We start from the raw sequence: 12501 nt of genomic DNA, 5'->3' as shown, positions 1-12501 counted from the left end.
CGTGCAAGTTCCCTCCCTCCCATTTTGTTGTGGTCGGTCTGTATGTTTCCCGTTTGTTTGGGAGCTAATCATTAGTGCAATGGTTGCCACATGGAATATCTGGCAAGGCATTAATAGTTGCCTTTTGTCCCTTCCCACCTCAGAGAGCCAGATAAGAATAGACTTATCATAACCTGCCTGAATGTTCACCAGTGTTTAACCCTAGCAGAGTTGGCAGAAGTGTACATATTTTTACTCAGGTACAAGTACAGTTACTTGTGTAAAAAAGACTCTGGTAAAAGCAGAAGAACTGATTCAACTTCTTTACTCAAGTGAAAGTGAAAAAGTACAGGCTTTGAAATGTGCTCAAAGTATAAAAGTGAAAAGTAGATGTTTGAACCTCAACTTTTGTCTGCAGTCAAGTCTCCCTCTCTGTCTCCCGCTTTGTTTGTTTCATCGTGTTGTCTTTTACACTTTTTATCATTTTCTTACACTGTTTACATCATGTTACGTCGTTTTCATCCAGTTACATCTTTTTGTTTTTGTCTTTTATGTAGCTTTTCTTTGTGCTCTGTCTTCAACAGCGTTTTCATTTTGTTTCATTGTTTTCATCTTGTTACGCTGTTTTTGTCATGTTAGGTTGTTTTCTTCTTGTTGCGTCTTTTTCATCATTTTCATCTCGTTGCATCTGTTGTGTGTGATATGCACTGATGGATAAACAAAGGAACTATCTTTTCTGTTATTATCCCATCCATTTAGGCTGAAATCAGTCTTGACAAAATAGGAATAATCAATAATTCCCCTCAAATACATTAAACTATAACAATTCTGTTTTAAGAATATAGGAAGTAGAAAGTACATATATCATTTTATATGTTAAATGTACGGAGTAAAAGTAAAAAGTTGTCAGAAAAAGAAATACTCAAGTAAAGTGCAGATGACAGTAAAATCCACTTATGCATAATAATAAAGTAACTTAGTTACTTCCTACCTCTGCCCGCTACTTGGAAGAAATGTTTTTTTGGAGGAAGTAAGACAACAGCATTGCAGAGGAGAAAATTGTATTTTATTTTCACATAATAGAGTTCCTATAAAAAGTAGAGAATGCAAAGAAATGCTTGCCTTGTAAGTGTTCCCCTCCAGTTAAATATTTTCACAAAATAAATAAATCATTACAATACAGTCAAAACGCAGTGGTTAAGTATCAAACATTTGCTTTAAATGTGTTGTATCCTCTATTATTTCATGCTGTTGTGATAAACTGACTGATCATTTCCTTTTTCTGATCCAGTTTCTATCTCCTCTCCCTTTGCTGATGTCTGGTGTCTCACAGGAGAAAATGGATTATAAATAACATGTCGAGATACTTCTGCATCTACCGCAGTTCATTAGCTGGGACAGTATCTTCTGTGTTGTCCACATTACACACAAATCCAGTTGCAAACTGTTTGGCACAGAAAAAAAGGATAAATATTGCATCCCGTGCCACAGAAAACACAGACATCATCAACTTCTCCCGCCAAATAAAATGTATGATCTCAGTCAAAGTCAGGAGCAGAGATCTTATTTTTGTGTAACAGTGTTAGTGCCTTGTTTCCAATTGAGAGATTTCTCAGTGTCTTTATTTTACAGCTTTTTTTTTTTCAGTATTGAAAACGTCTCTGTCCAGTGCTGCATGTCCTCCTTCTCCAGTCGAGTTCTCCAGTTAATTCACACCACAATTGGAAGGAAGTGGGTGGCCGTGTTCTTCCTGCGGGTTTTCTTCCCTCTCAGTGGCTTCCCGTGGACGTTCAGCCCCACGAACATCTGCCGCTTCTTGTTCTTCCACTCGGCTGACGCGTACGTGTTGTAGCCGTTCTCCTCGATCCGCTCCTTCAGGGTGCAGTCGACTCCGAATTCCCTCTGGAAAAAACAGCAGGTATCATATTTCAGTGTTATAACCCCCGACATGTGAGGTTAAGGCAAAACACAGATCATTTTCTTGTGCAAATCCATTGTGGTTGCACATTGGTTTACTTACTACTCCTTAATCTACACAGCATGTTTTGCTTTGTGTGCTTATGCAGAAACTACACTTTGGAAATTGCACAGTTCTCCTGGAGGTTCACGTGTGTGTGTGTGTGTGTGTGTGTGTGTACGTTTGTGTGCAATGCTCTGGTTGAGATTCAAAGTTGACCCAGCAGTTAGAGGAGTAAAGATAAGGAAGGACTCTGATAAGGACAGAAGAATCTAACACTATCTCTGTCTGTGGAGCATCCAGATTGACCCCTGACCCGGATACTAACCGCTCCGTACAGTTCTCCCTTCCTGCTGATAGCCAGATAGTAGTTGCTGTTCAGCCCTTTGATGGCCACCACTCCCACGTCCACCGATGTGATTTCCAGAATACCTAGGATATGGCAAAACAAAAAAACAAAACAAAACAAAAAATATATCAACATGTGTCAACAATCAGAATGTGCATAAGACCTCACACAACATTTGTGTTTCTTAGTTGTTTGAGCTGAACTGACAGAGAAAAAAACTTTGGAAAGTAATTTTAGTACACAGAGACAAAACCCAGAAGACATCTGTATCTGTACTTAATAGAGTATTTATTTTTCTGACAACTTTTTTCTTTTATGCCCTACATTTTAATGGAAATACGTTTTACTCACTGCTCAAGAAAGGCTTGCTACTTTATTTTTGATGAATTTGAAAAGAATTATTGATCATTTTTATTTTGCATCATTGCACGCCGCTTTCCCAAATCAAAAATTTCAACCTAAACCTGTATAGAACAATAATGCATAGAAAAGGTTATACATCAGTGCATGTCATGTAGGACAGACGAACAATGACATTAAAGGTATAACACAAACAAACATAACAAGACAAAACAGACATTACAAGACAAAAATAATGTAAAAGATGTAATGACGTAACAAGAAGAAAACAATGTAAAAGACATGACAAGACAAAAAAGATGTTACAAGACGAAACTAGCAAGAGAGGGAGACTCAACCACAGAGAAAAGCTGAGGTTCTGTCAGCACAGAAACAGGTGGTAGAAATGTCCTTCAGAGGACGTTTTAGAGGTGCAATGAATAATCGATCATTGTCAACTACTAAATTAACTGCCAATTCTTTTGATAATCAATTCATTTTTTTGAGTCATTTTTTTCCGAAAATCAGTCCAAATTTTCTTTGCCTCTCTATGACTGTAAATTGAACACGTTTGGGTTTTGGACAAAACACCAAAGGACACCATATTGGGTTCTGGGAAACACTGATTTCTTTTCGCCAATTTTCACCAATTTCTGGCATCTTATGGACCAAACGACTAATCGATTAATCAGATTAATCAACAATGAAAATAATTGTTAATTGCAGTCCTATGAGTACATTTCAGAGCCTGTTTTTCACTTTTACTTAAGTAAAGGAGTTGAATCAGTGTTTCTACTTTTAATTCATTGTCTTTTTAAGTATCTGTACTTCTACTAGGGTAAAGAATGTGTGTATTTTTCCTGCCTCTGCAGATAAGAGTATAAAACACTTAATACTTTGGCAGCAGTCGCAGGCCATGCATTTTTACAGCCAGTAACTAATGCATAACAACATATAGCATGCTCATTTCAAGACGTTTACATGTGGGAACACACAGTGTGGGAATTCTGTGCAAGGTCACAATTATTCTCTGAGCACATTTATCATTTCAGTGATATTATAAAGTTACTTTACAGCCTACACCTGTGTAACAGATTCCAGCTGCACAGGCCATTTAGTTTGAAAATTAATGGGTGGATACCACAGAGATTCTCAGGTTGTTTATGTTCTGTTTGGTATTTGGGTTTCCAGGTCCCTATACAAGTAATTCAGGTTCCTCATAGGCTATTAGAAGGGCTAATTTATACCCCAGTTAACAAGGGCATGCTTTAGCCGCAGACAGCTGTGGTTATTTGTGTGGTCTCAGTATCAGAGGTCAGAGAGATATAACTTCCTAATGTGTCCTTTGACCACAGAACCCACTTGTCTCGTCGAATGCCGGCGTGAGTGTGCGTGTGTGTGTGAACCTCCCCGGGTTCCCATGGCATGTTTGATTTCATGCCTCCCTCCCTGACTTCCTTTCCCCACTTCCTGTGAGCTGTCGTTATTTTATCCCGATAAGCACACATATGTGGGGACACACACACACACACACTCCGATGTGGGGGTGTGAACTCCAGAGAGTCGACGACATGCTTTGATCAGATCGGTGGCCCCTCCTCTGTCTGATGACTGTTTGTGTGGCGACCCGCTCCTCCACTGTCAGACCCACTCTCCGGTGGCTGGGGGGCCTGCTCTAAAGCTGCCAGCACTCGTACGTGAGTGGACAGTGGACGGCGCAGGTGTGCGTCCCCCCTCCCCCCCGCCAAAGAACAATCCCATTCTCTTAAAAAAAAATACAGCAGCTTCTCTCCTCATCGGTGAGGTCTTGACTGTATCAGTTTCTAGTTCAAACAGTGGCACCTCGGGGCAGTGAGGTCTGAAGTGGCAAGGCGGTGGTGGGGACTCTGACACAACGGCCATTGAAGATCTGAGAGGAGCTGGTTTCTCTATGGGATCGGGTGTCGGGTACGGAGTGAGGATGTAAGACAATCTATGGCAGTCTCTGGCTGCTCTGTAAACATGGGAGGGATGAAAGGAAGGAGAACAGAGGAGGACAGAGGAGCCATGACAGTGAGACTGGGGGTGGAGGGAGGATTAGTAAGGCTGTAATGATCACTGATCAAAGTCAGCCACCGGAGGCAGGGGCGAGACAGGTTGTATATACACACACACACGCACTAATGTTCTCAAACACACACATAGTTAATATTGCAGCAGGTGAATGTGCACTTGCATTCCCAACCTGGCTGTGAAATGACAAAATCTCCATAGAGAGTAATGAACGTATGGCTGCAAATATGGGAAAATGCCATAAGAGAAAGCATGCTCTCCATTTAGCTTCCTCCAGATTACAACATTAACCTGTAAATGTGACAACAAATGCTTTGTGTGGGGCAGATTTTTACAAACCACATGTGTAAAACGTAGCCTAAAGTCAGCCAGCCAGGTTCAGCTGTTTACGTGGAGAGACAGCAGTTTTTCTTTTGCATGCTGGTTGCTTTTTCCTAATGTGTGGCTTATTTGATACGCTCTGTTTGGAGTTACAACAGTAAATGGTGCGTTGGTTGTGGAATGGAGGCGCACACAACGCCAATGAGAATTAAAGGTGGTTTTTCCACAGTGGGATGCCAAAAACCATGTGCTTTGCAGCTTCAATTGTTATTCTTTCACACTCCTACTTGAAATTAATGTTCAGGGGCTGCAGAAAATGACATCTGAGTAGATAAGGAACAATGTAGATTTTGATTGGTGCCATTCCCATGCAGAAAAATGGTGCGGAGTGAGGCGTAACTCAGGATATATGGTAATAACACTTGATAAGGACCACACTGAGTGTATTTACACAGAAGGGATATCCATCCTCTTCCCCACCTCAGAGAAAAGCTATACATCTCTCCCCTCAAACATCCATAAGAGCACCATCTGTTTTTTCCCCACACAAAAGGCCACTGCTTTGATTAAAGGAGATGAATACACATGAAGACACACACTTAAACACACTCATTCACTTATAGCATATACACACACACTTCTTGAGCCATGTCCACAAGCATCTTGCACACATGGCGTGGCCCCTACACTGTAAAAAACAGAGGAATTTAGTGGAATCAACTAATCTTTTCTCATTAAATTAAAGCTATAGTATGTAATGTTTCCGGATTGAATTTCTAGAAACACTTGACATATGTTCTATATTTTGTTGAGTTGTGTGCTTACATTATCCTAAATGTTTCCAACCATGTTCAAACCCAAAGAAATCTGTAATCTATTCAAGGTAACAGTGCATTTCCTATGAGCTTGCTAGCTAGTTGCTTTAATATCCAGGAAAACATGGTATATGTCTGAGAGTGAGGAAGAAAGTCTTCCATAAATCTAAATGTTTTTCTTATGTTTTTAAGTTAAATAAACTTAAAACTTCTAGTATTTATTTTGACACTTCAGAACAGTTCAACCAATTCATTGAATTAAGTCTCTAAAGAAACACAATCAGTATATTAATCCCAGTTATTATAATTATTTGAGAGCTAAAACTCGCCAAAGACCTTTCTTTTATAGTTTGAAGTAAACATATATGATGAAAATGATGTGTTTTATATGCAAATCCAAGTTGTTTGTAATGTTTGTCAGTGTGACTGTTGGTTCAACTTAATATCTTAAGCTTAATGAACATGTTTATTGAATTCAGGTCCTACCCGCTGGCACTGAAAATGCAATAGATTTAAGCTCTTTGTGTGAAATGAAGAATTTTTCTCGTCTTAAACACAAATCAACCTAAAAGGCAGCCTGGACACTACATTTTAAGTTTTAAGTTAATTTTTTTCTTGTATTTTTTGACATTTTTTTTAGTTTATGTAAAAATAGTATTTTTACAGTGTACAGCACAGAAACACAACTGGTGGCCTGACACATTCGCACAAACACTTAGACACACTTACACACACACGATCTTGACAGGCTCACCCTCTAACACCATCACAGCCGTGGATGATTAACCGAAACTCTTTTACCTCTGAGCTTTTTCTTGCGTCTTATTTATCCATATATCACTCGTCATTCAGAGCTGTTAGAAGTCAATAAATTAAAGATAAGTGAGCTGTGAATCATAGATATTTTAATCACATACTCAGGCCATGCAGACAGTTGCTTCGCTGACTTTAAAATAATCTCCCTTCCTCTCTTGCTGCCTCTGTGTAACCTCAGCACAGGCTCCCAGCGGGTTGGAGAGCCATGTGGGACAGTTTTGCGCTGGCATCCCCATAAATCTGTGGGAGGCTGTATACTGGCTCTTTAACAGACAGTGAGCCGGGTCCTTGCAGGGCCACAGGCAGCACCCAAAACCAAAACCTCCACATCCATACACATCTCTTACTAAAAACGGGGGACTTTTTCAGGCTGTGGACCCCCTAGCTGATAGAGAGATGGTGCAGGGACTTGCTATTACATAGTTAAATATTTTCAGGTTTTCTCTCATTTGCACTTACCCATAACTGTTAAGTCAACAGCAGTCGTAGCATAGCTAATGTTAGCTGTGTTAGCCTCCCCCTCTGCACTTTTGCAGGTGGTTTTTTGAGGCAAAGGTTAAGTCAGAGTCTCATGCTCATGAAGTTAAAAAACAATCCATTGTGGCTCACAATAATGTGTGAACACGTGGGATAATGATACAGATAATTTGTCAATATGTTGCAATAATACGTAGCTCACTGGCTCGCCATTCTAGATAAGTGCTGCACAGTGATTTAGTTGTTAGCTAGCTCACATGATTGCACAAGGACTCATGGGTAGCCTTTTGTCAGTGTTGTGTAAATTGAATTTGTTTTTTGTTTTTACAAATAGGCTGACTAATCTTATGCAAATGATACGGTGGATTTATATTAAAGGAACAGTTTACCCCAGAATACTCTTACCTGTGGGGCTGTTTATAGATCTAGATTGTTTTGATGTAAGTTGCTGAGTTTTGGAGATATTGGCCCACTCTTGAATTCAATACAAGATGGTATTCCGCTCGTGGTCTTGACAGGCCAAAAAAAAATACATTTCAATGCGACAGCAATGTCTGTTTTCCAAAAAATCATGACTCAGTTACTCCAGATAATCAACAGACCTTGTTGTGAACAGTTTCATGTAGAGACTATTTCCTCTCCCCGGTAGAATCTACTGGAACTACTGTCTTTTCTTTTACTAAAAACAAAGTATGAATCTGCTCAAGGTCTGCAGATTATCTGGAGTAACTGAGTCATGATGTCTGGAAAGAGACATTGCTGTTGAGTATTTTTTGACACTTTGAGTAACACAAGCCAAGTGCCATCTAGTCCCATTATATTGAAAATAAGGCAGACATCTCTATGAGCAATATCTCCAAAACATGGCAGCTCAAACCAAAACTATCCAAATGGATAAATAGCACTAAAGGCCAGTGTAAAAATATGTATTCTTGATTTTAGAATGAAATGTCCCTTTAATGTGTGTTTTTGGACATATCCTATTTAAAAGAAAAAAATTATATAATTCTAGAATAATAATTTGTACACCCACCACCCCCCCGCAGTAACTCTGAGGACCTCCAGGGGGTCACAGACCTCCTGTTGAAGACCCATGTACTAAAGTGTGATCAATATATACAGTCATCAATGGTAAAACTAGAATGCAGTGTGTCTTTTTCATCTTCTGGCTCAGGAAAAGGCAAGCCATCCTCCACTCATCACTAAAAAAACCTGATATTTTGTCACTTCAAGGGACCATCGAGGGTCTACAAAGGACGTCAGCCCTGGGATCATGTCTAGCCCCAGGGGCCAGAGCAAAGACTGAAGCTGCTGTTGTGTAGTATCCTTTACCGTGAGAACCTGATACGAGGGCACATAATCCACACACAGTGTCCCCAGACCCCCTCAGGACACAGCTTTTTGATGGCACCACCATTGATACTGAAGCCGCTCGGCTTTGATGTGGCCACAATGATGTTCAGCCGTGTCATTCATGAACTTGTACCTCTAGAGAGTCCCCCGTGCTCCCCTTTCTTTCACCTCCCTCCCTAATACAATGTGCAATCTGCACTAACTCAAACCGACTTTTGAAAAAGACAACACGCTCCTAAAAATGAGGAGTTGTGGGACAATAAAAAAGACAAGACAGAGTGATAAATCATTTCCCAAACATACATTAAATTTAGGGAGCATTTCACACACCACTATTATGATAAAGTGAGTCAGACTTCCTCACGCCACTCTAGTTTTACAACTTAAAAGAAACCACTGACAAACGCGGCAGTAAAGGCATCACGGTGTAATACGGTCAGTAAATAAAGTTGCCTCTGTCATGACCTTGTCAAAACAAACATCTCCCCTGACATTCTGCCTCCCCGTGCCATTTCCCCTCAGTCACTTTGATTGAATGTGTGGTTTAGCTCTCCCAAGAGGAACATTAAAGGCTTCCATATACACTCGCTATGGGGTCGGGGGACAGAGAGAAAAAGAGGGAGAAAAAGAGCACGTGAGAAGGAGTGCAATGTATATGTGTGTGTGTGTATGTGTGTGTCTGTAATAAGCAAGCACATGTGCCGTCGCTATATGATCACACACCCACTGGAGCATGTGAGTGCCCGCTGGCTGATAGGCACACACACGTAGCTCGGTGGGAATGCTGGGAGTCTGCTAATGAGAATGCTATTTTACTGACTGATATGCCGAAACATACAACATGTAATCACTTTAAAGACGTGTTTCTCCGAGTGAGCACGTCAAACTGCTTTAAACAAATGTCTGATCTGTGACTGAGGGTATGTAATTTAGCTCGACGCTGGCTGGCAGGCGGGCAATCTGAGTGGGAGAGTGAGGCAGACACAAGAGAAGCAGAAAGAGTCTAAAAGCATCAATGAGTCTGACAACCGTATCCTCCATATACCCTCCTCCTTAAAAGCCCCTGTTTCTTCTGCAGTTGTTATCAGCGCTGTTTACCCTGGGCTGTGAAGACTGCCTGATAATGGCCGGGTTATCTGCCCCTGCTCCTTTTTAAGCCATCTGAGAGCTACCATCATTGTCCTGAGTGTTTGGACAGCAGAGATATCAGCGGGATGTCTGGTTTAAAACAAAAAGACTAAGAGTCTAATCGGGGACTGCTTCATCCGAACTACAAGCTAATGAGCAGGATGATGGTCTCTGGAAAATAACGCAGAATAGTTTATTTTTATTTAGTTGAATGTTCATCTATTCAATTTATATAATTGTGTTGATGTTATGTAACTTTTTTTGGAAAGCATGAACACCTGATTTCTCAAATTAGACATAACCAAACATCTTAGAGGGTTTCTTGGTGTCAGAAATGTTCCTGACTTAATGCAATCAACAGGTGCTTTATGTTTTTTCTAAAATATGAATGCCTCAAAATGCAAAGGTCAGGAATTTTCACTGCAGAAGTTAAAAGATATTACGCGGACAGTTTGGAAGATCAAAACAGACATGTTTCAGCTTAAATGAGCCTTATTTCAGGACACTTTTAACTTTTGCTGCCCTGCAAAGACTTAGATCAACTTTGTGGTTTGATTCCCTCTTGTTTTCATGCCAAGAACCCCCCCAAAAATTGTTTATTTGTGCTTTTGAAAATAAAGTCTTTGGTCAATCTATTAGGATCACTCGTAATTACAATCTTCACTTCCCCAAAAGTATGATAACAGTTCAAATATTCTATTCTTCCTTTGGCTGGGGACACCCTACAACCCACTCAAGGACCCCTGTAGGTCCCCAGACCTCAGTTTGAAAATCAGTGTATTAATCTACTCAGTGGGTTACTTACTGAGGGGGTCGTCTTTGCTCTTGGTTCCATTGACCTTTCCAGTCTTATCGATCCTCAGGAAAAACTTCTGGAAAGAGAACAGCTTCCTCCTCCGTATGTCCCCTTGGAGATGATTGTAGCTGCGCACATGCCTACCCTGCGGTCCCCCAGTCCGGCCCAGGGGGCCCCCAGTAGCCCTGGGCCTGGAGACAAGCTCAGTCTCAGAAATGTTCAGTGGAGCCCTAAGAGTTCGTGGGCTATTTAGCCTCAGTCTGTCTCTGCGGAGCTGATGGCAGGCCGCCCCGGGCAGGGAGAAGGAGAGAAGCACCAGGGCGACCAGAAGAGGCAAAGACAGGGAGGAAAGCAGTGTTGATGACCCAGAACGTGCCCCTAGCCCAGCCCTGGAGCAGGACGAGGCAGAGGCAGCCTTACTCCCTCCAGCAGCAGCCCATCTGATCATGGTAGTGTGCTGTGTGGAGGACTAGAGGCAGCCTCAGAGCCTGGGACATGCTGCTGGGGGCGAGGAGAGGCTGGGAGGGCAGGGAGGGGACCCTCCACAGTCCAGACTGGGTGAGATGGTCCCCCTGTAGAGTCCAAATTATTTAGCACCTGTTGAAACTCTTAGATTTCCCTCTGAATTCTCTCTGACTGTCCAACAAGCCACTGTCTTTCACGCTGATATTCCACTGAGTCTCTTCTCCACCGTTAAGAGGCTTTAGGCTGATGATCAAAATGTCTCCAGTCCAAGTCCGAATGAGCTAAGTAGAAAACAATACACCAATTACTATGTGTGTGTGTGTGTGTTCCAGTAACAAACCTGTTTTCCCACTTTCTTTCTAAATTGTTTGTGAAATTTGGACTATTATTCTTGGCTGCTCCAGTGGGATCCTTGTATTTCCAGGCTCAATTTAAGAGAAAAAAAAGAAAAGAAAAGAACGAGAAAAAATCCAAAAATTCACTGATATCCAGGTAGAAAGTTCACCATGTGTAAAACTCCTTAGCTCCAGTGAAATAAAAAACAGTGCATGACACAATCTACCTGCTACACTTCACATGTGCAGGACAGCATTTTCAGATTTCAGGAAAAACAGGACTCAAGACTTAAAATGAGGAACGCTTGTTCATTCCAGGCGCACGTCAGATAATCCATCTGTCTTCTGTTGCTCTCCTCATCTCTCTCCGTCTCTACCCCCAAATGACTCCACCTTCATCCAGCATCGAGGTAACTCTGGTCTGCACGGGGAGGTCTTTTTCTACGTCTGAGGGCTGAGTCAGAGCTGTCCGTTTGCTCCTTGATATGAGGATTCCTGGTGTGATCTCCTCACCTGAAGACTGATCACACAAAGTGACTGTGTGTTGTGTTGTGTTGTGTGTAGCTGTGTGTGACTCTGTTAGTTATTTGATCCCTCCCTCCTTTACTCAACTTCCCCTCTCACATATGGGAGCAAGTACTGCTCTGCATGTGTGTGTGTGTGTGTGTGTGTGTGTGTGTGTGTGTGTGTGTGTGTGTGTGTGTGTGTGTGTGTGTGTGTGTGTGTGTGTGTGTGTGTGTGTGTGCATGCCTACATACAGGCAAATCTAACTTATGAGAGTGGGTGATAGCAGGGTTTATCTTAGTAGATGCAACAGGACAGGAAGGAGCAGTCCGGCGGTATTGGATTAGTCTCTGCAGTTACAGATTGTGCTGATGATTACTTTATCGGTTAAAGGGATAGGTTGGATATTTTTTTGAAGGAGTTACTTATAGTCAGTTTATTGCCTACAGTAGATGTTGGTCGGCATGCCCCTAGTGTGGAGAAGCAGCAAGAATACTGGTGTACGAAGTATTTTAACCACCTAAAAATGACCACCTAAGGGATAGTTCACCCAATATCAAAGATGGAGATTTTTCCTCTCCTCTGTAGTGCTATTTATCTATCTAGATTGTTTTGGTGTGAGTTGCTGTGTTTTGGAGATATTGCCTGTAGAGATGTCTGCCTTCTCTCCAATATAATGGAACTAGATGGCACTTGGCTTGTGGTGCTCAAAGCAGCAAATAAATACATTTGGAAAATTCAACACCAGAGTCTGTTTCCAGAATTCATGACCCAGTTACTCCAGATAATCCACAGATCTCGTTGAGAGCAGTTTC

The 12501-nt window shown here is 41.5% G+C and overlaps 1 protein-coding gene across 1 annotated transcript; it reads right to left on the bottom strand.

Moving 5' to 3' along the window:
* Positions 1-1023: 1023 nt before the first annotated feature.
* On the bottom strand, positions 1024-11445 carry LOC146320370 (fibroblast growth factor 10-like). The gene is made up of 3 exons (XM_084728608.1): positions 10392-11445; positions 2265-2368; positions 1024-1881 (listed from the first exon to the last, which is right to left on the bottom strand). The coding sequence occupies exons 1-3, from the start codon at positions 10828-10830 to the stop codon at positions 1690-1692; spliced, it is 735 nt and encodes a 244-aa protein (XP_084584734.1). The 5' UTR covers positions 10831-11445; the 3' UTR covers positions 1024-1689.
* Between the last annotated feature and the right edge of the window lie 1056 nt (positions 11446-12501).

Source organism: Lutjanus erythropterus, chromosome 10 (assembly GCF_056507025.1).
Source record: "Lutjanus erythropterus isolate fLutEry1 chromosome 10, fLutEry1.hap2, whole genome shotgun sequence".
Classification (NCBI taxonomy): domain Eukaryota; kingdom Metazoa; phylum Chordata; class Actinopteri; order Lutjaniformes; family Lutjanidae; genus Lutjanus; species Lutjanus erythropterus.
Note: the sequence above shows the minus strand (reverse complement) of the source record. Positions and strands in the feature narration are given on the sequence as shown.